Genomic DNA, 27,494 nt, shown 5'->3' on the forward strand with positions numbered 1-27,494 from the left:
TATAAATTTGTAATTATTGAATATATTTTTTATATATACAACGATTAAAAAGATTAGGGGGTGGGAAAAGGCGTGTACGCCGTAGAAAAAGCAAAAGCAATTTATCAAAAAGTGAATTTATTTATTTTTCCCTGGAAAATCCTGTATTTTGGAAGAGAGAAAAGAAAAAGAATAGTGGGCACCATTTTCTTCTTCTTTTTTCTCTTGTTTTTAGTTATATTGTCATATATTTATACACTGGACTGGAGTTAAAGAAAAATAATAATGAGTCTGACAAGATGAGCAAAACAGAATAAAAAGATTTTTTTTTTCTTACATAACGTACGGGTCTGTATATGCTCTCAAATCTTCACTCAGATGTACTTGGCCTGTCTCTGCAACAACCCATCTCTTTTCATGTCTTTCTTGTTATTTTATTCTTTTTCAGAAACCTCAGCTTTTCTTTGATTTCTTTTCTTTTTTTTAATTTCTATGTCCTCACTTTCTTCAAGCACAGCTTAGTTTTTCTTTTTTCTTTTTTCTTTTTCTAAGTGATTGTTTCAGATCAGGAAATAACACCACGTTTCTATTGCTTATTTGTTGTGGGTTCTCACTATTTTTTTAGGTTATGTTTGGAAAAGTAAGAACCAGGACCTCATCTCATCATCTGAATGTAATAAATTGAACATGAAAACTGGTTTGATTTGTTAACTTCCAGACAAGATCTAGTATACACTGTAAGGAGTGTTTTTTGTTTTGCTTGTGGAGCTTTGGATTATGGCGTCGTACTTTCATGGGAGCTCGGAATTCCAAGGTGGAATAACGGCGTCTGATGGGATGCAAACACTCTATCTCATGAACCCGAATTACGTATCCTACTCCGACACACACCAACCGGCCTCCGCCACCAACATGTTCTTCTTGAACCCCGCTGGCAACGAGTTAAATCCAACAAGTTTGCCCCACGCGCCACCATCTAACCATAACCAGCACTTCAGTCTGCCTCTTCCATCCCCGACTCCTCAAATCGGACTTTCCAGCTTGGATGATCACAACCGTCCGTCACCCCTAGTCTCCGGCGTTTGCCATAACTTATGGGGCTCGAGTATCGATCAACAGAATTCACCGCCAGAAAGTAGCAGCAAGCTTTTGTCGGTGGTGTCCACCGCTGATACCATGGGTGGACCACATGATGTCTCATCGCAGTTGGTAATATGTCGGTCGGGGGTGTCACCGAGGCAAGGCTTGTCCCTGAGTCTATCTTCTCAACAGGTGCCTTATAGGTCAAGTAACATCGAAACAGTTATCCATGGACAACCTCAAGTTCCAACGACGTCGCTGGCGGCTGGCGGTATGAAGATACCCGAGAGCTCACCGTCGACGGTTTCGGCAGTTTCGAATGGGATTACCGGTGTTCAGAGTGTAGTTTTTGGATCAAAATACTTGAGAGCAGCACAAGAGCTTCTCGATGAAGTTGTTAACGTTGGGCGAGGGTTAAAGACCGACCCGTCTGAGGGGACCAAAGAGAAGACAAAGGTGAACAAAGAATCAAAGCATGATGTGACCGGGGGAGAGGTGGAGAGTGCCGATAAAAACGGGGATAAACCCGGACCCGAATTCACAACAGTACAGAGACAAGAACTTCAGATGAAGAAAGCAAAACTTGTCACCATGCTTGATGAGGTTTACCTTCTGATCAAACCATTTCAAATCACTGAGTCTGTCATCAAAACCTGTGATCACTGTTTTGTTTTTCCTTTTGTCCCGTGGTTTCTATTGCTTTCATTCACTAGGCCTGCATGGTCGGCCTAGACATCAGATGAGATGACTGCGGGTATAACGGGTCCAGTAGTTGTTAAGTTTATATTTCACTTGGGATAAACTTCGGTGCCTCTAGTTGAAAGTGATTCCACTATTATTTCCGACTTTAAACATGGATTTTCATGCATTTTTGTACTGATTTTCTTTCCTTTTTTCCCTTTTGTTTGTGACCTTGAAGGTGGAACAAAGATACAGGCAGTACCATCACCAAATGCAAGCAGTGGTCGTTTCATTCGAGCAGGCGGCGGGATTTGGTGCTGCGAAAGCATACACAGACCTTGCTTTGCAGACCATTTCGAAGCAATTCCGGTGTCTTAAAGACGCGATATCCGGACAAATTAAAGCCACAAGCAAGAGTCTAGGAGAAGAGGATTGCTTAGGCGCTAAAATCGAAGGTTCAAGACTACGATACGTCGATCATCAGCTTCGACAACAGCGGGCGCTGCAACAGTTGGGAATGATCCAACACAATAATGCTTGGAGACCCCAAAGAGGATTACCCGAACGAGCTGTCTGCGTTCTTCGTGCTTGGCTTTTCGAGCATTTCCTTCACCCGTAACGCCTCTCGGCCCATCCCTATGCATATATAATATATAATATATAATATATGCATATTATCTCATTGGAAACGCCTTCTCCTATTGACTTCAGGTATCCTAAAGATTCAGACAAACACATGCTTGCCAAGCAAACAGGGCTTACAAGAAGCCAGGTCTGGTTTCCATTTCACTGCTTTTGTTCCTTTTTCTTGTGTTCATGGGAAAGAAATGGAAGGTAGTTATGTAGTTGGTGAATTGATTTGGGTTGGAATGTAGGTGTCAAACTGGTTTATAAATGCTCGAGTACGGCTTTGGAAGCCGATGGTTGAAGAAATGTACACGGAGGAAGTGAAGGAACAACTAGAAAGAACTAATGGCAGCGAAGAGATGATCACCATTGCAAACAAAAGCGATCAGCAAAAGGAATCATCCATCAACCAGGATAATAATAACAACAACAACAATGCTTCCACAATCTCAGTATTTCCCATGGCAGGGTCCGTTCTGCAACTGCAACAAACATCATTCAATCTCGTCGGGCCATCCAGTCTCAACGGTGCAGCTCAAACGAGTCCAAAAAGGGACTTGCAGAACTCTCCGGTAGGTATCGTCCCGGTCGAGATGGACATGAAGCAAGGTGAAACACGGGGAATCAACATGAAGTTCAGTGATGAAAGGCTATTCAAAGACGGGTACTCGTATTTCAGTGGGAGTGTTTATGGTTCGATGCGAGACGTAGAGAGGTTTGATGCCGAGCAGCAACAGTTTCCGCCGGGATTCAATGGGAACAGTGGCGTTTCCCTCACACTTGGCCTTCCCCATTGTGAGAACCGACAAAACTTGGTATCCAACCTCAACATGAATCAGGTAGGAAGAAGGTTAGAACTAGGGGGTAACGAATCAGATATGTATGGGAACAACACACAACAGCAAGCTTCTCATCCCACACACATTGAGATGCAAAACAGGAAACGCTTCGCGGCGCCATTGTTGCCTGATTTTGTGGCCTGATCATGCTCCAAATACGTTAAATAACCACTCCAACTCAACAACATGCATCAACCAAAGTAGAAGAGCTTGGAAAATAACCTTTCCAGGTTTCAGTTTCTATGTATATCATGCTTTCTCTACTTTTGAAGGATATATGCATTCATATCTGGTTTACGTATATAGCTCATATACTTGTAGTATATATATATATATGTGGTCTTACGTAGTTTAGGATTGAATTACTTGGAAGATTGAGCATTTTATATCATATTAATACATCTGGATATTGATATTTGAATGATTTTATCTATGGATAAACAAATTGGTTATTGGTATGCATATGATGAAATCAAATCCGCTTTGTAATATATATCTTATTCCATTATTTCATTTTGTTTTCGAGCTTTAAATAAACGAAATTAGTTGTTATGCCGTTAATAACATTTACATATTTTTTATATAAAATTAACTAATTTTATTCAAAATAATATATATTCCAAATTACAATAAAGATTTACAATCACAATTGTAAATTAACCATATAATTAGGAAAATTTTCTTTAATCATTAAAACAAAATTAGTAACTTGAGATCATATAAGGAACATATAAGGAAAGATTAAAAATATAACAAAAAAACTTAAACAAAGATAGATACAAACATATTTGATCGCATTTACAAATGAACAACAAAAAGGATCAAGCTATTGAAAGACCACCGACAAACCGCTAATCAGACTCGAGCGACGTGAAAAGCCATCCACAAATGCACATCGGGTATCCAAATCCAATATGAGGGTACAAAGCAGGGAATATCAACAAGATATCATATAAGCGATATCTTGATCATTAGTGACGATGTCAAATCAATCATTAGAAGAAGAAAAAAAGATAAATGAAATACGACCAAACAACCGAAAAACATGTAAAAAAACATAAGAAAACATGCCAATACATACATATTTATTGAAAATAAAAAAAAACAAAAGAAAATAAAGATAACACCTATGACCTCAATTGGTCATTAATTTGAAAAGATTAAAAATCTAACAAAAAAAACTTAAACAAAGATAGATACAAATATATTTGATCGCATTTACAAATGAACCACAAAAGGGATCAAGCTATTGAAAGACCACCGACAAACCGCTAATCAGACTCGAGCGACGTAAAAAGCTATCCGCAAATGCACATCGGGTATCCAAATCCAATATGTGGGTGCAAAGCATGGAATATCAACAAGATATCAGATAAGCGTCATCTTGATCAGTAGTGACGATGTCAAATCAATCATTAGAAGAAAAAAAGATAAATGAAAGACGACCAAACAACCGAAAAACATGTCAAAAAACATAAGAAAACATGTCAATACATGCAGACTTTTTGAAAATAAAAAAAAATAAAAGAAAATAAAGATACCACCTATGACCTCAATTGGTCATTAATTTGGAGATTATTAAACAATTTGCATGATTAATCATTTTAGTTCAATCTATAAAACTCAAGGATGAACATACTTTTATATCTTTGATCAAACAATTTTATGTGGTGTTTTAAAGTAATTTTAATGCATGTAATTCATTCATTCCCTTTCTTGTTGGAAATTTTTTTTATGGGACAAGGTTTGAAGAAAGTAAATAATAAAAAATAATGATTTATTTAACCACTGATGTCACGGTAAGGAAGCATTATTAAAATTTAAGGAAGCATTAATTAGTTTCAAGAAAAAGTAAATCAATAAGGTGTTTTTTAATAGTCTAAGTAGTATCTGATTTCTTTTAAAAAAAATAACTATAAGCAATGCATAAAGCATATAAATGTTCAAACCTATGACTTCAATAAAGAATAACGATCTTTTTAACCACTGATGTCACTCAATAAATTTAAGTATCAATTAAGGTTTTTTTAATTATTATTAAGCTAAGGTGATTACAAAGTAGTTAATGCTCTAAACACTTTAAACCATTTCACAATGAACACTCAATCACCATGTTATAGATGTTGGTGCTCGAACCAGTGACCTCTAAGACCAACAATGATTCCTTTAACCATTGAAATAAGTTAGTTTGTACAATATCAATTAAGTTTTAAATGTTAAAAGGATAAAATATATATTAATTTGTTAATTGAATCTAGTTAAACAACCATTATTTTTAGCACAATACACAAGAAGACATGGGATCGAAATGCCTAAACATTCAACATCATTCGATTTATGTATGGAAAAGAATCTTATAATATAAATATTATACTAAATTGTTTTAAAATTGTGCACGTTAACCCAATTGTTTAACGAAACTATCAAAGATGGCATGGATGGGTCATTTTCCTCCCCCCAAAAAGATAGGGTCCTCTTGAAACAAAAGGATAGCAAAGAGTTTGGGTTGATAATTTTCAGAAAATCAAAAACCGGAAGTGGGCTTTGCAGCCAGAAGCACAACCATAAACTTTAAGCCCAACTAATTGGAAGTTGATACCATAACACCCTTATCGTGGCTCCATGCAAGGGCCTGTTTGATTATATGTGTTACTTGACTTGGTCATGGATGAAAACTCAATATCATATGAACCTGTTTCTTAATGATTTAATTCTATATACATCAAATTTGATTATATGTGTACACAGTCAGGTATGATCAGATCAGGTTTATTTATTGAATCGATATATTTTATATTCATTCATCTTAATTCAATTTAAAATATGAACGTCAAATCTTGTTCAATTCTACTTATATTTATCGATTAACTCGAGTAAATTTTCAATCTGTCCGTGTTAGTACAGTTTACTGTTCACTTCATGGTCTAATTGGAATGCGGCCCCCGATGGAATCTAAACAACAATGACTTACTGTTAATTATTACATTGGTCCCTTAATACCACAAACGAAATTAAAATGCCACTTCCTTCAAAAAAAAAAGAAATTAAAATGCCACCACGTGTTTCATCATCTTCGATTCTTTGTCCCCTGACAGCATAAATACAAGCTCCAATGGCTACGACCTTTGAAAAATAACACTACGGTTTGATCACCATGCCTTTTTGCACTTTTGGATAACGTACGGTCTCATTCAGGCCGTGTGCTAGGGATATTTCAAAAGATTTCTCATAGATTTGACAAAGACATGCTGTCTGGATTTGTATATATAGCAACTCCTTCTCCATATAGCCATCCACACGACTTCTCCTAAAATATCACAATATATTAAATTTATTACAGGTGTTAAAATACACAAATGTATTTCTCAATTATAAGATATTATTTTGTTAAGTCATTCGGCTATTGAAAGTTATAAATGATCCCTTTATTATAAGATGTTATTTTGTTTAATCATTCAACTATTAAAAGTTATAAAATAGTCACCAACTATTCATTATGTTCTAAATTTGTCCTTTTTTGTTAAAAATTTGACGATAGTGCGAGCTAGATGTTAACCTATTGTCGGAGATATAATATCGTTTAAGATTTTGGGATTAAATTTTATCATATCTCATACATTAGATTAACATTAAGCTCAAAATATCGTCAAATTTTTAACGAAAAATGATGAACTTGGAACATGATGAATAATCGGATGACTATTTTATAACTTTTAATAGTCATGGAACTCAACAAAACAACATCCTATAATTTATAGATCATTTCGTAACTTTTGATAGTCGAGAGACTTAGTAAAACAATACCCTATAGTCGATGGACGATTTATATGCTTTACCCAAAACATTAATATAAACGCAATGACATTTCTAATCATGGATGCTAGAATAATAATATAAATTCTATTCCATTCGGTCGGCTAATTTAACCATCGCTTGAATTAATTTTATTTGACTCTTTCGATACTATTTTGTATGATGGCGAAGAAATATTCTTATCAAATAGACAAATGCCAAGGCTCTGCTCTCACTCGTGCTCATTACGCCTTCGAGTTTCGTTGGTACAAAGTTGGTCGTTCATTAATGAATGGTTTGGAATAGAGCTATCCAAGCGTCGTATCATGCTACGCTTAGATGAGATGGATCATGAAATTAATATTAATATTCCAATTTAAAATAAATTGTTTATTATTACCGACCTATAATTAGGTACACTTAAGAACAGAGATGTTCTTTAGACAAACAAGCAAGAATATTCCACTTTGATTAAAATAAAAAGATCCATAAATTTGACACGTGTAACCAAAATCTAAAATAAAATTAGAGAAGAGCAACTCGGAAATGACGGAACTAGTAGTACATACTTCGAAAAATAAAATTATATTTTGAGAACTATAAATTAATATATTATATGAAATTGCGAGGTTTATTTTTTTAAAAATTAATTATTGGTATCTAATTTATTAATCAGTTATTTTGAATCGAATATCATAAAGACATAAACGGTCCTTCTAATCTAATTCATTCGATCACAAATATCAATATTGGAACTGACCACGGCTGGAATATTTAAGAACATAACTTGGAATTGGACCACCGAGATCGAAACACCCGGGGCAAGCCCACACAAACCGACAAAACCAACCATTTACGTGTCCTCCTAAAATTTGAAAACGTGGCTGCTTCTCATTCGCGGACTCAAATCATTGCGAGATGGGGAAAGCCATGCATGCAAATTGTAAAGGCAAAGCCAACATTATTCTTTTTTCCTCCTTTTTGGCACCATATCGGATCATCCAATTTGTCAGTAAATTTGGGGGAAATATTTTTATTTCCAGTGGGAATATATTGAACTTAATATCATATATTATAATAATTATGGTTGAAAGTATCGTACGTTTTACATTTATTACATAACATCAAATTTGTACTATAAACTATGTTTTTCATTGTCCAACTTTAATTTTGTTCGAGTAATTTTTTTTTCCTTTCAATTTTGGACTATGGTCTTTTCTCTGGTAGGGTAGAAAAAGTTTTCATTCATGACCCATAGATTTTCAAAGACACACATATGCATATAGTCTTTTGGATAATTGAGAGGTAGTTTGTGCTTTGGGGTCCATCTAGGGGGAAACTTGAGCATTAAGCTCGAAGGCGACATAAATTATGAAACCGTAAGTGGAAAACTTTATTTAGAATGAAAATTTATTTTAATAATTTTAAAAAATAATTTTCGACAAGGTAAATTATATAATTCGTTAGTAATTAAAAACTATTAAACATCAACAGTATTTTTTTTCTTTTTTAAAGGAAAATCGGGTGAAGATTCATTCATGGACGTAAAAAAATGATCAACACATCTGTTTATACAAAATAAATTAAAGCCAGAAGATATACAATAATACAATGGAATAAGAAAGAGAAAATAGAAATAAATGAAAGAAAAAAATAAAAAAATAAAAAAAACAATAATTTTTCATTAAAAGAATATTTAAATTATATATATAAAGCGAGTAAGTGGCTATTTTCATTGATATCCATTTTTGGTATTTCAATGCAAGCAAGTGGGAATCGAACGAAAATGCTTGGTCCTTATTGTGCTAAGAACTAGAAAGGAGGGAAATATTGCCAAAGAAATGAAAAAAAAAGGAAATGAAAAAAAAGAGGAAATGAAACGTGATAAAATAATATTTAATTTCTAAGTTTGATAATTTTACACATGAATTAACAATTTTAATTGTTAAAAAAAAGTTGTTATTAGAGATATCAAATTTGAATATATCATCTACAAAAGTAGTCATATATTCATTATCAAATAATTAAAAATACTTTAATATATATTCATTATAAATGACCATCCAGCTCAGTTGGTAGAGCACAAGGTTCTTAACCTTGAGGTCGTGGGATCGAGTCCCACGGAGGGCATTTCATAATTCGGATGTCTCTTACGGAAGCTGCTCTCAACCTGGTGTTGGGGGTAGCCTACTATCTTGCCTCCCCCTTACCCCATACATATTGGAAAAAGGGACAACCATTAATATATATTATCATATAACTATTTAAATTAGGCGTTTTTACCTAAATATAAACCCTTAGACCCAATAATTACATGTCATGCATCCTTTCTCCTAATATTATCGATCTAACACCCTTTCTGACACGGTGGCAATAAAGAGCGGATCGTTAGCCATGCCTTTGTGGGGTTCTGTCCAAGTTGGCGCCACATAAGAGAAGGCGCAGATGGTAATCCGCGCTTTCGCTGAACTCTGACACGTATGTGATCCGCGCCTTTCCTTTAATTCCTCAATCGTTTGTGTCCCACATTGATTATAACCCGTCTCCCCCCTTTCCTCTTCCTATAAAAACCACACCTCTTCCTATCAAAACCACACTCAACACAACCCTCAAGCCACACTCAAATCTCAAATTCTCTCATTCTTTCTATTATCAATCTTTCTATTAATAATGTAAAATATTTTTATTATATTACAATTATTTAATAATTTATTATTTTATTATATTTTATTGTACTAATTTTTTATTTCTTTTTGCAGTTATAAAATGGAAGACGGGTTGCTACGTTTAGATGAGAATCATATCTCGAGGTATTTTGCCAATATGGTAACAATTTTAAATCGTGTTGTTATTTTAATTATTGTGAATGTTTTTTTAGTAATAGTTTATATTTTAATTTGTATACTATTTATTAAATTAGGAGAGATAATGTATATTAAATCCATTCATTCGTAACGTTAAGTTAGAGATACATACTCGTGTCTGGTCGTATTTAGCCGAGGTTGAATTCAGTTGCACAGTGAAATATGAAGGGCACTATAACCTTGAACCCAACCTTATTTCTGCAGTGGTTGAGAGGTGGAGATCAGAGACAGACACATTTCATCTTCAGTGTGGAGAGTGTATTATTACGCTAGAGGATGTTTGCATACATTTAGGGCTTTCAGTAGATGAGGATGTGATTTATGGGGTGGCTGATGATGATTGAATTCCTTGTGCAAAGAATATCTTGGAGGTGTCCCGCCTAATTTCAAAGGTGATCGAAAACCATTAAATTGGTTATATACAACTTTTAAATATTTGAGTCGCGATGCCTCCAAGGAACATGTTAAAATGTATTCACATGCTAGCATATTACAACTCATAGGAGGGATCTTGATGCCCGACAAATCGCGCAACCAAGTTCATTGTATATGGTTGCGTCACCTCGCAGATTTTCACGTTGTCGGTCACATAGTTGGGGCTCCGCAGTTTTGGCATTTATGTATAGGGAAATATGTCGAGCAACTAATTATCGAAAAAATGATATCAGCGGATGTCTCATTCTTTTCCAGTATTGGGCGTAGCATTGCATGCCCTTTTTATGTCCGATCGTGAAAAACCCGTTAGTCTTTCTACTATGGTGGAGGTAATTTCAATACCAAATTCATATATAAATAATTTTGTTGAGTATATAATAAATTTTTTTCATTGGAAAAGTGGTAAAGTCAAAGAAAATATCATCGAGATTTATCAGATGAATTGAAAGAAATTCGTCTACTCATTGATCAGAAGGCTAGTACATATGTATGTATTTAAATTTTGTTATTTACTTTTAATTATCGTTATATAATTAGAATATTATTTTTATAAGAATTATATATATATATTTGTTTTAGTTTTAATGTGCTCCTTATTGTACTGAAGAAATGGGGATTTGCATCCCAGATCACTTGAGAGGCTCATCAGATGTATGCATGGCGGTGGTCCCTGTGATATGTTATGTTATTGTCGAGTAGAATCCAACTGATTGTGTGCTCTGCCCATTAGGAATCACCTAAGAATATCGACGATATGTATATCATCGATAGGCGGGGCAAAAAATAAGTCGACTAGCTGTTGAAGCACATCGAGTAGGTAATGATATAGGACTATAGGAGGATCAACATGATTGCACTCCTCGTACAAAACCCATTTATTTGGATCATTATTCAGTTTGCGGATGATTATTATGAGTGGTTCAACACGAACAGAAAACCATTCTTATTTTCCAAAGAAGTACGAGGTGAGAGCTTTCATTGGCATCGACAAAGACGTCCACCGTCACAACTTCATCGTCCTCCCGACTCATGGATGAAGAACAAACACTTCTGGCTCGTCCTCAGTTGCAGCATCAGAACCATCACAACAGCCACTGTCTACACCAATGTACATTTTGCAACCGTTTCAGATGGTACTGCAACCATATTAGATGGCACTGCAACCATTTCATATACCACCACAGTCGGGATAGATGCCATAGTTTCCATATCAGATGCCACAACAACCCGGTTAGATGCCACCGCAGTCAGGTTTTTTGACCCCTCATAGCGGATATTATACTTACATGTTTGTAGATCCAGCGTGGGGTTCATATGTTGGTTATTTGGAGGGTGAAGGTTCCCCACATACACAGACACCTCCGACGTAGTTTTTACGATTATCGATGTCGTTGTTTTCGTAGTTTTCGTAATTTTCATAATTTTCTGTAAGCGATAGGATAGTATGCCATAAACCTTCAGGGTCTTTATTCTATGGAGGTACTACATTATCATATGTCCCTCATTAATAAAATGTATATACTCCTGATGATGACGATGAGAGTGAGGAGGAAGAACAATTTATACGAAGAAATCCTCATCGACACAGATAACCACCGCCCTATGGAACACATTCAAGACACATACATCAATAGAGTTGTTTATTTCGTAATTTTTTAATTTAATTTTGTTTGTTTACCAACAATTATACATTTTTATTTAATTATGGACTTTTATTTATTTTGTTTGTTAATGTTTTTATTATTTAATTATTCGAATTATATCGTCTTTATTTAATTGTTTATTATTTGAATTGTATAATGTTTTTATTTAATTTTCACTTGAGTAGCCCATTCGTCGGTGATGCTCAAAAGATATTAATTGAAAGTAAATGAAAATTAAATAACAAAAACTTAGATTTCATAAACATTCATAAACAACAATTACATAATCACAACATCAAAGGTTACTTGATGACAAAAGAGATGTATATTTTCCCCTATTGTTTTCTCTGGACGTCTCCCGAATATCCATATCACAATAAATTTGAGTGGATTTTGTATGATTGGGCTCCCTTAATAAGGACAGATCTGGTATAATCGGACGCCAATTGTGAACCTTATCAGGGTCTTTCTCATTACCTATAGGGGAAAATCAAGTTCATATACCGTAAATACTTATGAAAGTTAGTATACATAATCCACAAAACGGTTATAGTCTTGACGGGTACGAGAGCAAGCTACTATGATATGGGAGCATGGATACTTCAGAGCTTGACCCACAATCACACCATAAGTCTCGTAGATTAACTCTGAACGAGTTATCTTGAATCCCTTGAAGAGTTTGGGGTATCTCTGTGACACAAAGTAATTAATGGCTTCTAGAGAATATTGTTACAGACATTCCATTTGATGCAACAATTTTTTTTTATAGATCTACAACTAATCTTGGGTCATAGACTTGACCGTTTTAACGAAATTTATTACTAGTAAATGGTGTGCCCCATTTCAGGTCAAATTGATAGCCTCAGCCAAGTTGGTCGTCATGTGTCTATATCGATATCCACCATCATATGTATTTGTCCACATTTCTTTTGTTGATGGGGCTGATGTAATTGTATCATTGCTCGTTCTTTCCTCGCAAATCTTGAAGCATGGACTCAAATTGCTGGTAAATGGTGTACCCCATTTAAGGTCAAATTGATAGCCTCAGCCAAGTTGGTCGTCATGTGTCTATATCGATATCCACCATCATATGTATTTGTCAACATTTCTTTTGTTGATGGGGCTGATGTAATTGTATCATTTCTCGTTCTTTCCTCGCAAATCTTGAAGCATGAACTCAAATATTTCAGGCAATAGTTCATATATTGAGCGTCGAATGTAGAACTTACTGTTAAGTTTCAATTAAAAAATTAAAATGATTGAGAAATAAAATTAGGCATTTCGATATACCCATGCGCATAAGTAATTGGCACTTATCATTCTTCTTGAACTTTCTATGATAGTTAGCAGCAATGTGTCAGATACAATATTGATATTGAGCATAGGGTGGTTGTCACATTGAACCCAAAGAATCCATTGCTGATTTGATCCCACCTTCGTGATCTAAAATGACACAGATTTTTCCCTCATGACAACATATAAGCGTAAGTTTTTTAGAAAAAAACTCTAGAATATGTATTTTCTTCTTCAACAAGGGAAAAACAGCTAGAAGAATGTTGTGATTATCATATTGAACAATTACCAATAGTAAAACTTGTTTATATTTTCCATACAAAAATGCCCCATCAATTTGGATCACATGCTTACAATATTTCACAGCATTAATGAACTATGGGTAACTCCAAAAAATCCGGTAGAATTGACATCGATTGCAAAACACTCGATCATTGTGGTATACATAACAAGTTTCAAAGTTGACAATTGTCCCAGGATTCAATTTGTGCACTACCATAAACCAACTTGGTAGTTCGTTGTAAGATGCATCTCACTTGCTGCGAAGTTTTTTAATGGCATTCTACTTTGTTTTCCATGTTTTCCTGTACGAGGTGTTGTACCCATATTGCGACTGTATAACTAAAATCAGCACCGCAATAGCTATATGGGAGCTTGCTTTGACCATGGGCATGTTGGCTTAGCAAATAATGTTGGATTCCAAGTTAGGATGATCCCGATTTATCCCTCCAACATAACATGTGTGAGGACCGTTGTATATTGTTAGTTCTTATATATTGTTTTTCCTATTCCTCTTCGATACATGAACCATCTAGTTGCATCCGTTATCACGTTGTATACAGTGGCAAACATACTTTTTATGGTGGAACGGTCGACTCTCGACTGAACAAAATTACGAATGTTGTAATTCTTAATTGCCATCATTACTTCTTCTTTGGATGGAAACTCTATTCCTTTATTTAGTTCACCATCATTGACTGGTGAGTTAAATCTACAGTCACCAACATTAGGCATATCCATAAATTTTGGCTTGCACATTGCACCATAGTCAGATCATACATGTGTGTTGGGGGTTCAGTTTGTACCGTATTTGTGAGAACTTTATCTATATCATTATTATAGGAGTCCATGTTGAACTGCGATGATTTTGGCTGAACGAATAGTCTAGTCTCAGTACCATTTGCACCTAGCTCGCGAAGAGATTCTTCTGGTGGAGATGAGGGTTCTTTCACGATGACGACATTTAGGTCGAACAAGTTGGTAGTTGAATAGATTCCCTTGAACTTGAAGGTATCTCGACATTGAGGTCGAAAAAGCCCCAGTTGAATGCCTCCCCTAGAACTTGAATGCATCATGTCAAATAGGTATTGTATAGATTGTTGTGTCGAGGGCATCTACATGTTCATGTTAAATAAATTGGCAGATGAATTCCTTATCTTCAACTGAAAGCGATGCTACCATACAAATTGTTTGTGGAGTCACCTCGGTACAGATCGTAGCAAGTTGCTGATGAATATCTCCCCGTTGAACTTGATGGGATGGCATAGTGATGTGGATTTCCCATTAACGAGTTAAAATTATTACACATTACTTGAGTTGGTCTGTCAACTTTATCAATTTATTGAGTCAGCCTATAGTGGGAGCATAACGATATACCATGAACCACAAACACTTCAACAAATATCGCATGCATCTGTATATCAGCGTCTGAATATTAATTTTGAGAATCAACCATCATAGCAACATCGTCATCGTTGGAGAGTTCAAACATTGTATAAGTTAACGAAAATACTACAATTGGAAATCTGTACTGAAGTGAGGACAATCTTCTAGTACTTACAACATGAACATTCCTTAAATTTTAGTGATCAGCTCCTCAAGAGTGATGTTTCTCTTGAAAGATATTCTGACAGAATGATTTGATGCAAAGATGACGTCGATTTCATCTTCCCGAATTTATCCACATAGTAAACAATAGCCGAAATACGCATCATTTTGAGAGTTTGAAAGATTGAGAGTCTTATATATGCAAAAACAATAGTTGAGATATGTCTAATTAAATAAATAATGTATGAATTAAAATATAAACTAATCCAAAAAAATTAAAAAACTCACAATAATTTAAATAACACAATTTCATATTGTTATCGTATCAGTAAAATGTCTCGAGGTATGATTACTCTTCTAATTTTACAACCGTAAAAATTAATATAAAATAATTAGTACAATAAAATTTGTTCAAATAATTAAATATAATAAAAATAGTTTTACCTTATAAAAACAATAACAAAATCTGTTTAGTTTGATAGAAGAAATTGATAGAAATGACAATAAGTAAGTAATTTTGATGTGATGATATTTGTATTTAGAGGGGTTGCAATTTATAGGGGAGGGGAGCATTTAAAAACTGAGTTTTCATGCTCGAGTAATAATGGATGCGATCCGAGCCTTTCGTTACGTGACGCCAACTTAAACAGAATCCCACGAATGTGCGACTAACGATCTACACTTTATTACCACATAATGAGAAAATATATTAGATCAATAATATTAGAAGTGAATGGCGTAACAGTTAATTATTGAATTTAAGAGTGATGTTTCGATAAAAACGCCCTCAAAATAATACATAAACTATTTTATCCAAATAAAAAATAAATAAAGCTAGCAACGGACTGGAGCTTATGCCCATCTTTTCAGTAAAGCGAGCCGGTCGCCCTTTCTATTTAATGGGAAAATGTATGGCCTTGACACGTGACTGATTTCCATTCGCTAATTTGTTAGGATTTTGTCTCCCTTGTTTTTTTTTTCTTAAAAAATAATATAGGAATCTGAAAAGGAAAATGATGATCTAAAGATAGTGTCTGTATAGGAATTTCGCTGTGCTGCGGAGCCTAATCTATAGGGCGATGACAAAGTAGATTCATGGCATTTCTGTTCAACAATTTTCGATGACCATTTTCTTCTTTACCATCAATCACGTACTAATAGATTTAAAATATTTTTTAAAATGCACACATATAAATTAATAATAAATCCTTTTAGATGAGTGTATACAATAAAATTAAAATGTTAAATAAAATTTTAAGATAAATATTATTAATAAAATAAAAAATTCATTGAAAAAATTAAATTTTATGGTAAACAGTTTACCATAAACAATCGTATCATATTAGGTCAAAACTTAATAGTATTATATAGAATTAAATGAACTTTATACAATGTCATAAACATTAACGATTAATGTTTTAGTAATTTAATCGGTACGGTCTTCCCTCGAATATATTATTGCCATCGATGCTCTGCCATTCCCTTGGCTAAAATATTATTTTATATATAAACTATAGCTATGTCAAAACACTGTTAAACAACGCATGTCCTTCGAATATTGAGAAAAACAATGCATTTTTGATTTTGTACATGGTCAATGTTGTTATTTTCTTCCTCTATGAAAGAAAAATTAGCTACCTTTTGATCTCACAACTTTCATTCATTGATTAATGTCTTAATTGATTATTAATTAAATTTCTACTTTTTTACACCAATACGAAGATTAATTAATTTAATAGTGTATAGCGGAATCTCAAGCCATACACCATTGATCAAAGAAATAATTAATTACATTAATGATTATTAAAAAAATATGATAATGCATGCATAATTCGAATCCGTTTGTAGCTTTACAAGGTTTAGAGAGGAACAAAATCATCAGGAAAACAAACATACTCAAACGTAGTTAATTTTAATATGATATTGACTTAAAATCTGAGACGGAGCTAAAATTAAATATTGACAGGGGCCGAAATTTTAGATTATTTAAGAAAAATATAAAGATTTATTAGGTATTTAAACTCGAAATTCAGTATGAACAAGCGACCTTAGTGATTAAGGGGATTGTTGTTATTCTTGAGGTCACGAGTTCACACATTGCGTATATAAGAGTATGAGCGTTCATTGTCAAATAATTGAAAGTCCTTGTACATATGCTACATTATATTCACCTTAAATTTATAATAAAAAAACTCAAAATTCACAACACAACTTATAATTTATCTAATATTTAAACTCATAATAGCCTAAATTGTAATTAAACTAAATATTTGAGAACACATACTTATCATTCTTTAGTTCGACCAATTAAATATTTAATAATTCTTTTATAATTTTTAAATTTAAATATTTATTTTTACAAGAACTAAATATTATTAAATTAAAATTATATCAAATATATAAATTTTAACATGACCGGACCCTGAGCAGTAAGGGAGCTCTGTCCCTACTTAAAACATGCAAATAAAATGGTATAATACTCAGCATTTTGAACGACCAATAATTCATAAAACAAATAGAAAATAATAAGAATAGTAAAGTTGGTTCGTGTACTAAATTTTAACTTTAACCTAGAAATCCAATTCCCGGAGTCTGCACATTTAATTTATATTTACAACTACTAGAGTCAACTCTGGATTTGTTCTCCCAGTCGGTGCTAATTGGCACTATATAAATCATGTATCCTCGGTACATTCTTCACATTATTTTTAATAAAAATCATAATTTTGACAACACTTCATTTTAAGATAAAAAATTATTATAAAATATCAATTATTTTATGTTGTATCAAAATTTTTACTGTAAGTGATCGAGTGAAATTAATATTTTCTTTGACGATGGAATTTATGTATAGAATAATTTTATATACACATTTTATTACCAAATGTAGTAATATTTTTATTTAATATATAAGACATCATGAATAAAATAACCAAATATTATTTTTAATAAACCCGTATATTGATTTTATTTTAAAGAGTGTATTGAGACAACAAATTCTTGATAACCTCATCTATAAATCTGTTGATCAATCTGGAGTAAGTATAATGTAATATTTGTTCAAAAATAACTCTCAACCAATTAACATTAAAACTCACACGCCTAACAATCTAACATTCTTAATACTCAAACTCAATACCTCAAAAAATAAGAATAATTCAAATACTACCGATCAGGGCCGTGACAGGATTTTCGAGGGCCCTGTACAAATTCGTATAAAGGGACTCCTATTTTCTAGATATATTAGATTTCGGGGCAATAATAGTGGCGTTTTCTTGACAAACGCCGCAATAAATCCATCTATAATAGTGTTTTATCAATAAAGCCGCAATAATAGTGGCGTTTTTTGAAAAAACGTCGCAATAGGTCCATCTATATTATTGGTAAAACACCACTATATATATATATATATATATATTTTTAGGGCCCTTTTTGGGGGCCTGCGCGGTCGCGCAGTTTGCGCCCCCCAGCCACGGCCCTGCTACCGATGTTACTTGGTTCGTGTCTCATCCATAAATTTGATATGTGCTTTAATTGACACTTATCATCAACATCACCACCTTTCGGTATATATGGGATGCTTCGTATTGGCCACTTCTTCCATATATACGTATAAAATACTTTCATAACTTTTATAAAAGAGACAAAATAAGAATAAAGATATTCTTTATAAAATGTTGGTTCTTCTTTCTAAACGGTGGATGAATAGAATCTCTATCGCTTAAGATTTATGTGAAGGATGAGTTTTTGGCCTCCCAATCATGTTGGCCTATGAAGTGCTTCCTATGCAAGCCACTCGATCCCAAATACACTCATTCAAGTTACTACAGTGGACATATTCGAGGGAAATAAGCTTATGCAATTTAATTACAAGTTTGAGTATGAATACTTTTTTTAATATAATTTACTTATTGATTAAAATATTAGTATAATAAATATTTTAAGGTCAGGATTAATGGTGTCCAGCTCTTGTTTGATCGTATTATTTTTGTCACTATTTGCCTTCCCATTTCTGCCACGCTCTGCAGGAGGAAAAAGATGGCATGGATACCAATACACGATTGCGTTCTCGATGGACACTTCAATTTGAATCTCATCGGTTTACCTGTGTTAATTGTTAGTCCAATAACATTTTACTGCCACCCAGTTAAAATAGTTTCACAAGGAACCAAAGTCATACTCATCGTTCTAATTCATTTCTCCATCGGTTTCATTTATGATGAATTTTGTTGATATTTGAAAGAAATTCATTTTAAATACAAATAGTTTTAACTAATTAATATATTAATTTTGTAAAATAAATTAAAAAATAAAAATAAGTGCACAATATTTTAAAAAAAAATAATCAAATTACAATATGAATATAATTTCGATGGTGGCGTAAGATAGGACCCATTGGACACGATTCCAAAGGCATTTTGGCCTCCTACAAATACCGCTCACTCCCTCCCGACCATTTCCATCAAGCCAAAGCCTACGCCTACGCCCATTCATTTCCCGCACTTGGAAGGAATAATCCTATTCATTTCCTTGTTTAATGCTGTTCATCTCTTCAAGACCACAAAGGTAATCATCTCAATTCCGCCAATCTCTTTCTCTCTAGTTTTTCAAAGGTTTCTCTCATTAATTCGTTATGGGTTTCATTTTCTACACATACAGATAAATTTTCGGTACAATTCTTCAAAACTACTACCATGTCTGGTCCTCTTAGCAAGAGCTTAGGTTTATCTTCAGCTTCCACCATCACCGAAGACGCCATTAATGGAACCGAGAAGCAAGGCATGCCATCTTCCGAAGAATTCCCTGTCTTCGTTACAGACTCATCTTCCGAAGGAGACGATTGCCAAGACAAGGAGCTCGAAAAGCCATGCCAGTTCGATATATGGAGCTCCATCATTTCAAAGAAAGCCAACAACGACTCCTCCATATCGCTTCCCCCGCCTTATGTCCACTCTCTCGTTAAAAGATCAGCCAATGGCTTAAGCGAGAAAAGCCTCGAAATCTGCACCGAGAGCCTCGGTTCTGAGACTGGATCCGATGGGTTTTCTTCGTATCCTCCGTCGGAGACCAGCTACGCGGAGGAAGATCAACACGGAGTGCTCCAACAACAAAAAACTGCTTGTTTTGATGATGAAAACGATCAGCCGAGGACCGTGAAATGTAATAAATATAATGTGATCGGGAAGAAATCGCCACAGCACGGATCGTTTCCTCCACCAATATCTTCGCTCTCTCGCAAAGGTGGTGCGTCGGTTCGTATGGAGACTCATCGTGATAATGGAAGATTGGTTCTCGAAGCTGTTTCAGTACCTTCGATGAATAACTTCTTCGCTCAACGCCAAGATGGTCGCCTAGTCCTCACTTTTGCCAATACCATTAATGAAGCAGGAGTGTTTGAAAGCTTTGGAACAGAAGCAAACATATTTGACGACGAAGAAGATGTATGTCGTGAGATGGAGCATGGTATTAAACTCGAGTGTGGAGCGACGAATGTGCATAGGTCAGCTGCGATGATGAACAAACCCTTATGGTTTGCAAATAGGAACCCAACATGGCCCAAATCATTTGATGAAATAGTTGAGCCGACCGCCCCACCGCCCGCGCCGCGGGTGGCTAGACTGATACCACCACCACAATCAACAACAGCAGCCGCTTCGTTCAACGCATATGAGTACTATTGGAGGAGGCACGATCAGCCCATGTCGTCAAAGGCAGCCATCCTCACATCATTTTCTCAGCAATCACCGCAACTGTTTTTCTCCAAGAAACAAACGGCTAATGATCATCATCAACACCAAATGGTGGTTTTGAGAGGGAACAATGGCCATTACTTAGTTCCTTTGTCAAAAGGCTGCAAAGAGGCATGGAGGTCTGTTATATTCTTGTTTCCATATTGCATTGCCACTTCCTGATGGTCATCGTCAAAGTAGCATCCCAAAACATTTTCATATTTGTGCCTATCATTATTCTTCTTACCCTATCTTTTTTCTCCCCTGATAGTTTTTCCACTATCGCTTCCTGAAGAGGCGATCGTGACTGTGTTGTTCAATTTCCAATAAAAAGATCAACAAATGGGAAAGAGAATACTTTTCGGGGTTTTATTTTGAAATTTCAGACGCAACATCCATATTATTAAAATTTCTTATTATCTATAAATTAATAATATTAAATATTTAAATGTATTTGATTAAGGATATTAGGTCATGCAGAATCTTGTCGGTAGGATTGTTGTTTTTTTTTTTAGAGGTGTTCGAGTTTGGACAATTGTATTTATAAGATGCAAGTACATTGTCAATAGAATAATAAATTTCGAATAAATATCATCTTATAATCATCATAAATTATTGAAAAAAATATTAAGTCATGCATATCTAATTCAAAAAATGTAGGCAAAAAAGTATTAGAGGTCTTGTACTTCTAAAAAATAACATGACTTTTGTATTATTTTTCTTTTAATGTGGCCCTCCAATTCATAAAATAAATCTAATGTGATCCTTTTACCAACGTTTTTCGTTGTTTGACCGATATAATGCTGATGAGGCAGTTCACGATGCTAATGTGATGGTCCACAGTACTGACGTGACAGTCTATATGTCATGTTTGAGTTACCAACTTAGTCACTTTGTCATGTTATCCGCCACTTTATCAATTACTATAGATTGTCACGTCAACACCGTGAACTGCCACATCAATACTATAAACTACCATATTGACATATTAACAATCAACGACAAAAAAAATTGGTCAAAGAATTACATTAGACTTCCTTTTTGAATTGAAAGACCATATTAAGAAAAAAGTAATACAATATCAACATTAATTTGTTCTTAAAAATATAATAACTTCTAATGCCTTTTTGCTAAAAATTTAAATCTTTTATATTTAAAACCATTCAAGCCAGGCTTGCACCACTAACGATCTTACCGTTAAGAAAACTATAACGTAATAGAAGTATATTAATATTTGTAGAAGTTGTTTTAAGTAGTATCGGGTTCTTGTAAGATAATATTTATTCAGAGTTTATTTTAATTATTATTTTATTGATAATGTATATAACTTCGGTAAATACAACTGCTTAAATATATATCTCTAAAAAAATAATATTATCTTTTACTAATAAAATCACTTATGAATTTAAATATTTATATAAATTATGATTAGATTCAAATAGAAAAAACAAATTCTAATTCTAGCCAAGATAGGAACAATTACGGTTCAACATTGTCTAAATTCAACTCGGGCCAGGCCTAGGCTAACAGGCTGGACAAATACTCCATCTACGAACTAGTTTTGAACCGACTTGAATCCATGGCCCGAATCGCTAAATAGAAACCAACAAGTCGGTCCGATCCCGTTCTATTGCTTATTCGCGTGTGGGGCGCAAAGGCAAAAGGCAGGGCAGCGAAATAGATATAGGAACGACTATCAATTCGTGGAAATACAAATAGAAAGCAGAAATCGGCGATGGGAGAGAGCAACAGAAGCGTCGATGAGGATTTACTTCTTAAAGAATTCTTCGCTGAAGTTAGCGAAGTCGAAAGGGACAATGAAGTCGTCAGGTTTTCTCTATCTCCCCCCTCCCTTTTCTCAATTTCTTTGAATTTAATAATTATTATCGTTATTCTCCCGTTAATTTGTTCTTATTCATGGGATTTATGTATTTTTTTAATTATTTCGGTTTGGTTGGTCTCAGCCATTAGGTTTTATACTTTGACAGCTGCATAAACTGTGAATTTTGTCTCCTTTTTTTTAAATTATGAAGCTGATTTATTTGTGTAAAGCTTGAGCTCAAATAACATTCTTTACCTTTCGATGAATTGGCTAACTTTTTAAGTTTGATATTTATGGTTATGACAACATGCTTAGTTAAGAAATATTTGTGTATAATTTTTTGCTCATTTTTCTATTTGATTTTGATGGGTATTCTTTGCATTTGATGGCTTTTCTAGTACCGGATTACATTGCTTTGCCGTTTTGTATTACAACTTGACAGTAATGGATGTTTTCAAGATCATAGTCATGCAAGTAGCCAAGTACCATCTAAGTTGGTGAAAACACTAGATCCAATAATTCTTAGTAAGAGATTGCATCGATGCCTTAAATATCAGTATAATCAGCGTTCTATTTGCCTATGCTTAAGAGCATCAGAAGTTAAAGGGAATTGGATGCACTTGCTTACGATATAGTCTATGTAACATGAATTTGGCGGTATAGTGCTGTAGTCCACGTGAAACATTATTTTATTTTCTAATCCCCTTATGCCTTGGTTGAGATAACCAGAGATTCAATAGATACATTATTCTTTCCTTCCGTGTAGGTGTGCAAGTTGAATATATAGCTAACACAAGATGCTTTCAGTTTTGCCAAAGCTTGTTGTTCTGTTTGACTGGTCATGCCCCATATCCAGTCCCAATTGGAGGTGCTAGATATGTGACCAAAATGGGTTCTTTAGGGGGAACAGTAAAAAATAGAGCTGTGGCAATATAGCTCCTCTCTCTGGCCCTCCCTCTCTCGATAAGTAATATTTTATCTGGGCGTTGCCACAATTATAGTGAAATAATGACTGATATTGGTCATCGAGGCTAAAGCTGCTGTAACTGCCATATGGTCTCTTATGCATGTATGGCTTGGTTATGTTCATTTTGCATTAACCTCTGAATTTGGGGAGTTGTATATTTTGATTAATGATTTAAATTTTAACTTCATGGCCTTTATAATGTGACATTCTTGAGAGAACCATCTTATTTGAAAGAACTATCTTAATCCATTAGAAATCTTACTTTTTTTTATCATTGTTCCAATACCAAAGTGATATGGGTGTACATAAGAAAGCTACCTGACCATCACTTATTTATATTAATTGTTTAATGATCCTTTTGTTTTATGTTGTCTTCCATCTAATTTAGTTTGCTTCTAGCAAACAATTACAAATTTGGATATTGTTGATGAGCTTCTTTCTTTTATCACCCTTTGATTAACTTTTGGCATATTAAAATTATTTCTGGAAATCGTAGGATCCTTTCATGCTTCAAGTTGAATGCATTTGAGTTTCTGAAGCTACCATTTGATTCATCCCCAGAAGATGTCAAAAAACAGTATCGCAAGGTTTTTTTTTTCTTCCATGACCATTTCCTTGGCCATTGATGATTTTGTAACTTGGATAGTTTTTGATTTATTTCATTAAATATACGCAGTTATCGTTAATGGTCCACCCTGATAAATGCAAGCATCCACAAGCAAAAGAGGCTTTTGGAGGTTAGTTGATTATGTTTTACATCTTATACGATGCTCTTCTCTCACATCTTGAAGGCCTTCCTTTTTAGATTAACTTCGAATAGAACATTATCCAATTAATTAACTTATTAATACTATTGTTGCTGCTGCTGTTGTTCTGTTGCTTGGTAACCAATATATTTGATAAAAAGGAATTAACTCCTCCCCTCACCCCTTCTGAGGACCCATACACTGAAAATAAAAATTCAACATCCTGATATTCAGCATTGCTGATGATTGATATAGATAATCCAAGATTAAGGGTTCTCATACTGCATCCTCTCTTTTGTACCCCAACTATAAGAAACCATCATGATCATCATCATCACATGTGGAAATGCAAGTAAATTTTGACGAGTTTTGTCCCTAGAGCTGGGGACTGGCTATTATGTTGTTTGTTCAAAACAAAATGAAATTTAGCATGGAAGATGATAATGATTCATGGAAAAATAAAAACCATGATGATTTGTTCGTGCTGAGCACAAAAAAGAACATAAAACTTGATAAAGAGTTGAGGGGATTCCATTTTAGCTCGATTAATCCTAATTGCCACCTAGTTTGGCACCATAAAAATTTTCTTTGCAAAAGGTTGAAACTATGTCAGCCTTCATAACACCAGATGTTAGCATTTAATAACACCAGGCACAACTTAAGATTTGCAGTGAGATTAACTATGTCATTACACCGCCACTTTCACATAAGATGTTGAGATGATGTGTATTGCATCCACATACTTATATATCTTTTTATTTGTGCTATGAGTGGAAAAATATCAAGGATAAGTTGTTTTTGTTATTCTCTTGATGCATCTCTATTTATTTTATAATTTCTACTAATGGTTATATCAAAATATCTTAACCCAACTTTGATTTTGACTTGTTACAGTATTAGCAAAAGCCCAACAACAATTGCTTGATCAACAAGAAAGGGATTATATCCTTAGCCAAGTTACTGCCGCAAAAGGTAATGCTTAATTTTTTGTAACTTTCTGAGGAGACCTTATCTATTTGCTTGACTTTGTTGCTTCTCACTTAAAAATATCTTCAAAACCGGAAACATTTGTTTGGAATCTTAATGCTGGTGCCATGTAGCCGATGTAGAATCTAATTGAGATTTTGTTCTCACTTTTTTTGGTTAACCTTTTCTTTTCATTGAAAATGTGTTATCATAAATGCATCTGTTTGTTTTGATCTTTTTGACTTGAGCTTTTTCTCTCTTTTTCCTGCTCTTACATGAATAAGTAAAATAAACCCGAAACCTGTGGTAAAAGAAATAAGTTATCATGTTCCGTTTGATGCAATATGCAGAAGAACTTAGAGCTAAGAGGAAGAAGCAGTTGAAGAAAGACACAGCTTCCAAGTTAAAGTCGTTAGTTGACGAGGTATGTACTTAATATATTTTTCATTCTAGCTGTTCATTTTGACCAAGTTGGTGCAATTGTAGTTTTTAGCTTTTCATATTTTCGAGGAAGTAATGGGTGTTCTATTATCTGCGATATGCAGCCTTGATTGAAATTGCGTGGTTATATGTTACAAGGTAATTGCGTTGATTCTTGTGCCAACAGAAGAGACTAAGGCGGTCTGTTTATTTGCAGGGAAAATCTGAAAAAGAGTATGAACAATCAGAGGAATTCCAGCAGGAGTTGAAATTGAAGGTTCGAGAGTTATTAACAGAGCAGGAATGGCGGCGGAGAAAGATGGCGATGAGGGTATACTGGATTCTGTTAACATCCTTGCTTGCTTTAGGTGTTATGGCATGTTAAAGGCTTATTACTATGGTGACCTAATCACCTCTCCTTACGGCATCTCAGATATCTGAAGAAGAAGGTCGACTAAAGAAGGATGAAGAAGAGCAAAAGGAGATGTGGAAGAGGAAGCGTGAACATGAGGAGCAGTGGGAAGGAACGAGGGAAAAGCGAGTATGTTTTTCCTTTTGTTTTTTTTTTTCTGAGAACCCAGAATAACAAAGTTACCAGTTCAAGCTTCTCATGGTTCTTGTTTAATACTTAAATTTTTGGTTTTGTTTCTTGGCCAGGTTTCTAGTTGGAGGGATTTTATGAAGTCTGGGAAAAAGGTAAAAGTTATACATAACACACACACGTATACATTATATATATATCGATGAAGCTGTGTTTTAGTATCGAGTCATATTCGAATTCTGATTATATGACAATAAATGAGTTGATTGAAAAGAAGATTGATGGATGGTTGGTTCACAGTCGAAGAAAGGAGAACTTCGTCCACCGAAATTGAAGACAGAGGATCCCAACAAATCGTATGTTCAGAGGCCTGTAAAGAGGGGTTAACTGTCCCTTCTTGCGGATTCTTTTACAATGTAGCTTTCAACAAACTACTTTGTATTCCAATACTGATACATTATTGGTATCACCTTTTGATGAACCGATTCGAATTTATCTTTTTCGGGTTTATCAGTATTTTTCAAATTATAAATATTTATAAACATATGTAATATATATAGTCCAATTTCAGGTTGTCTTAATTTCATCAAACTATACAGGTTACAAAGATCATTCATATATTAGTGTTGAACAATATCATGGGTAATGGTAAGGAATTTATTTAAACATAAGAAATGATATTATTGAACAATATAATTGTTAATTTTAATATAAAACAGAAAGATAATTACCAAAAAGCGAAACAAACTAGAAAACTTTAACAGCGAAGTGAACTATGCAATATTAGTTTTTCTTATTATTAAATCGTCTCTATATAATGTCTATTTTTAAATTAGTAATCAATAAAAGCATGCTGATGCTCAAATATTTTAAAAGTTAACAATATAAATCATCTCTTGATGTAATATTAACTTTTAAATATTAATTAAAAATATACTAATAATCCTTAGTTTGCTCGTGAAATATAAAAAGTATTATCCACTAGTGAATAAAAATACGACTTAATATATATTGAATAATTTTCATTGTATGTACATGTGATAATGCCCCGACAAAACAATCTACAACATATATATTACTTACTGTAACAAAAAACGAACAGAGCCACACTTAAAACTGTTATTGATGAGTTAGGAACATATATCATCAATAATTCACAGCTTTGCCTTATAAAAGAAATAACATATATATGTGATGGCTTAACCGATCTATACCCCTCTATATGATACACATATATTTATAT

The 27,494-nt window shown here is 34.1% G+C and overlaps 3 protein-coding genes across 3 annotated transcripts; all 3 read left to right on the plus strand.

Annotated features, from left to right (window-relative positions):
- Positions 1–309: 309 nt before the first annotated feature.
- On the plus strand, positions 310–3,514 carry LOC120132242 (BEL1-like homeodomain protein 1). Its single transcript, XM_039149051.1, has 4 exons — positions 310–1,662; positions 1,979–2,355; positions 2,452–2,512; positions 2,616–3,514. Exons 1-4 carry the CDS (start codon positions 757–759, stop codon positions 3,348–3,350), a joined length of 2,079 nt encoding a protein of 692 aa, XP_039004982.1. The 5' UTR covers positions 310–756; the 3' UTR covers positions 3,351–3,514.
- A 16,240-nt stretch (positions 3,515–19,754) lies between these two features.
- LOC120132059 (protein FAF-like, chloroplastic) lies at positions 19,755–20,972 on the plus strand. Its single transcript, XM_039148906.1, has one exon. It carries the CDS (start codon positions 19,755–19,757, stop codon positions 20,970–20,972), a length of 1,218 nt encoding a protein of 405 aa, XP_039004837.1.
- Positions 20,973–22,426: 1,454 nt separating this feature from the next.
- Positions 22,427–26,776, plus strand: LOC120131921 (J domain-containing protein spf31-like). The gene is made up of 9 exons (XM_039148778.1): positions 22,427–22,619; positions 24,075–24,165; positions 24,255–24,315; positions 25,219–25,296; positions 25,641–25,714; positions 25,928–26,041; positions 26,144–26,251; positions 26,368–26,406; positions 26,552–26,776. Exons 1-9 carry the CDS (start codon positions 22,525–22,527, stop codon positions 26,636–26,638), a joined length of 747 nt encoding a protein of 248 aa, XP_039004709.1. The 5' UTR covers positions 22,427–22,524; the 3' UTR covers positions 26,639–26,776.
- Positions 26,777–27,494: the final 718 nt, after the last annotated feature.

The sequence above is a fragment of the Hibiscus syriacus genome, unplaced genomic scaffold (genome assembly GCF_006381635.1).
Source record: "Hibiscus syriacus cultivar Baekdansim isolate YM2019G1 unplaced genomic scaffold, ASM638163v2 tig00110557_pilon, whole genome shotgun sequence".
NCBI classification, from domain to species: domain Eukaryota; kingdom Viridiplantae; phylum Streptophyta; class Magnoliopsida; order Malvales; family Malvaceae; genus Hibiscus; species Hibiscus syriacus.

Bases quoted from the DNA above. Each gene is read 5' to 3' on its own strand.
- LOC120132242 (XM_039149051.1), top strand. From the start codon at position 757: ATGGCGTCGTACTTTCATGGGAGCTCGGAATTCCAAGGTGGAATAACG. The intron at 1,663-1,978 runs GTTTACCTTCTG...GTGACCTTGAAG, and splicing joins TTGTCACCATGCTTGATGAG to GTGGAACAAAGATACAGGCA. The intron at 2,513-2,615 runs GTCTGGTTTCCA...GTTGGAATGTAG, and splicing joins CAGGGCTTACAAGAAGCCAG to GTGTCAAACTGGTTTATAAA.
- LOC120132059 (XM_039148906.1), top strand. From the start codon at position 19,755: ATGTCTGGTCCTCTTAGCAAGAGCTTAGGTTTATCTTCAGCTTCCACC.
- LOC120131921 (XM_039148778.1), top strand. From the start codon at position 22,525: ATGGGAGAGAGCAACAGAAGCGTCGATGAGGATTTACTTCTTAAAGAA. The intron at 25,715-25,927 runs GTATGTACTTAA...GTTTATTTGCAG, and splicing joins TAAAGTCGTTAGTTGACGAG to GGAAAATCTGAAAAAGAGTA. The intron at 26,407-26,551 runs GTAAAAGTTATA...GTTGGTTCACAG, and splicing joins TTATGAAGTCTGGGAAAAAG to TCGAAGAAAGGAGAACTTCG.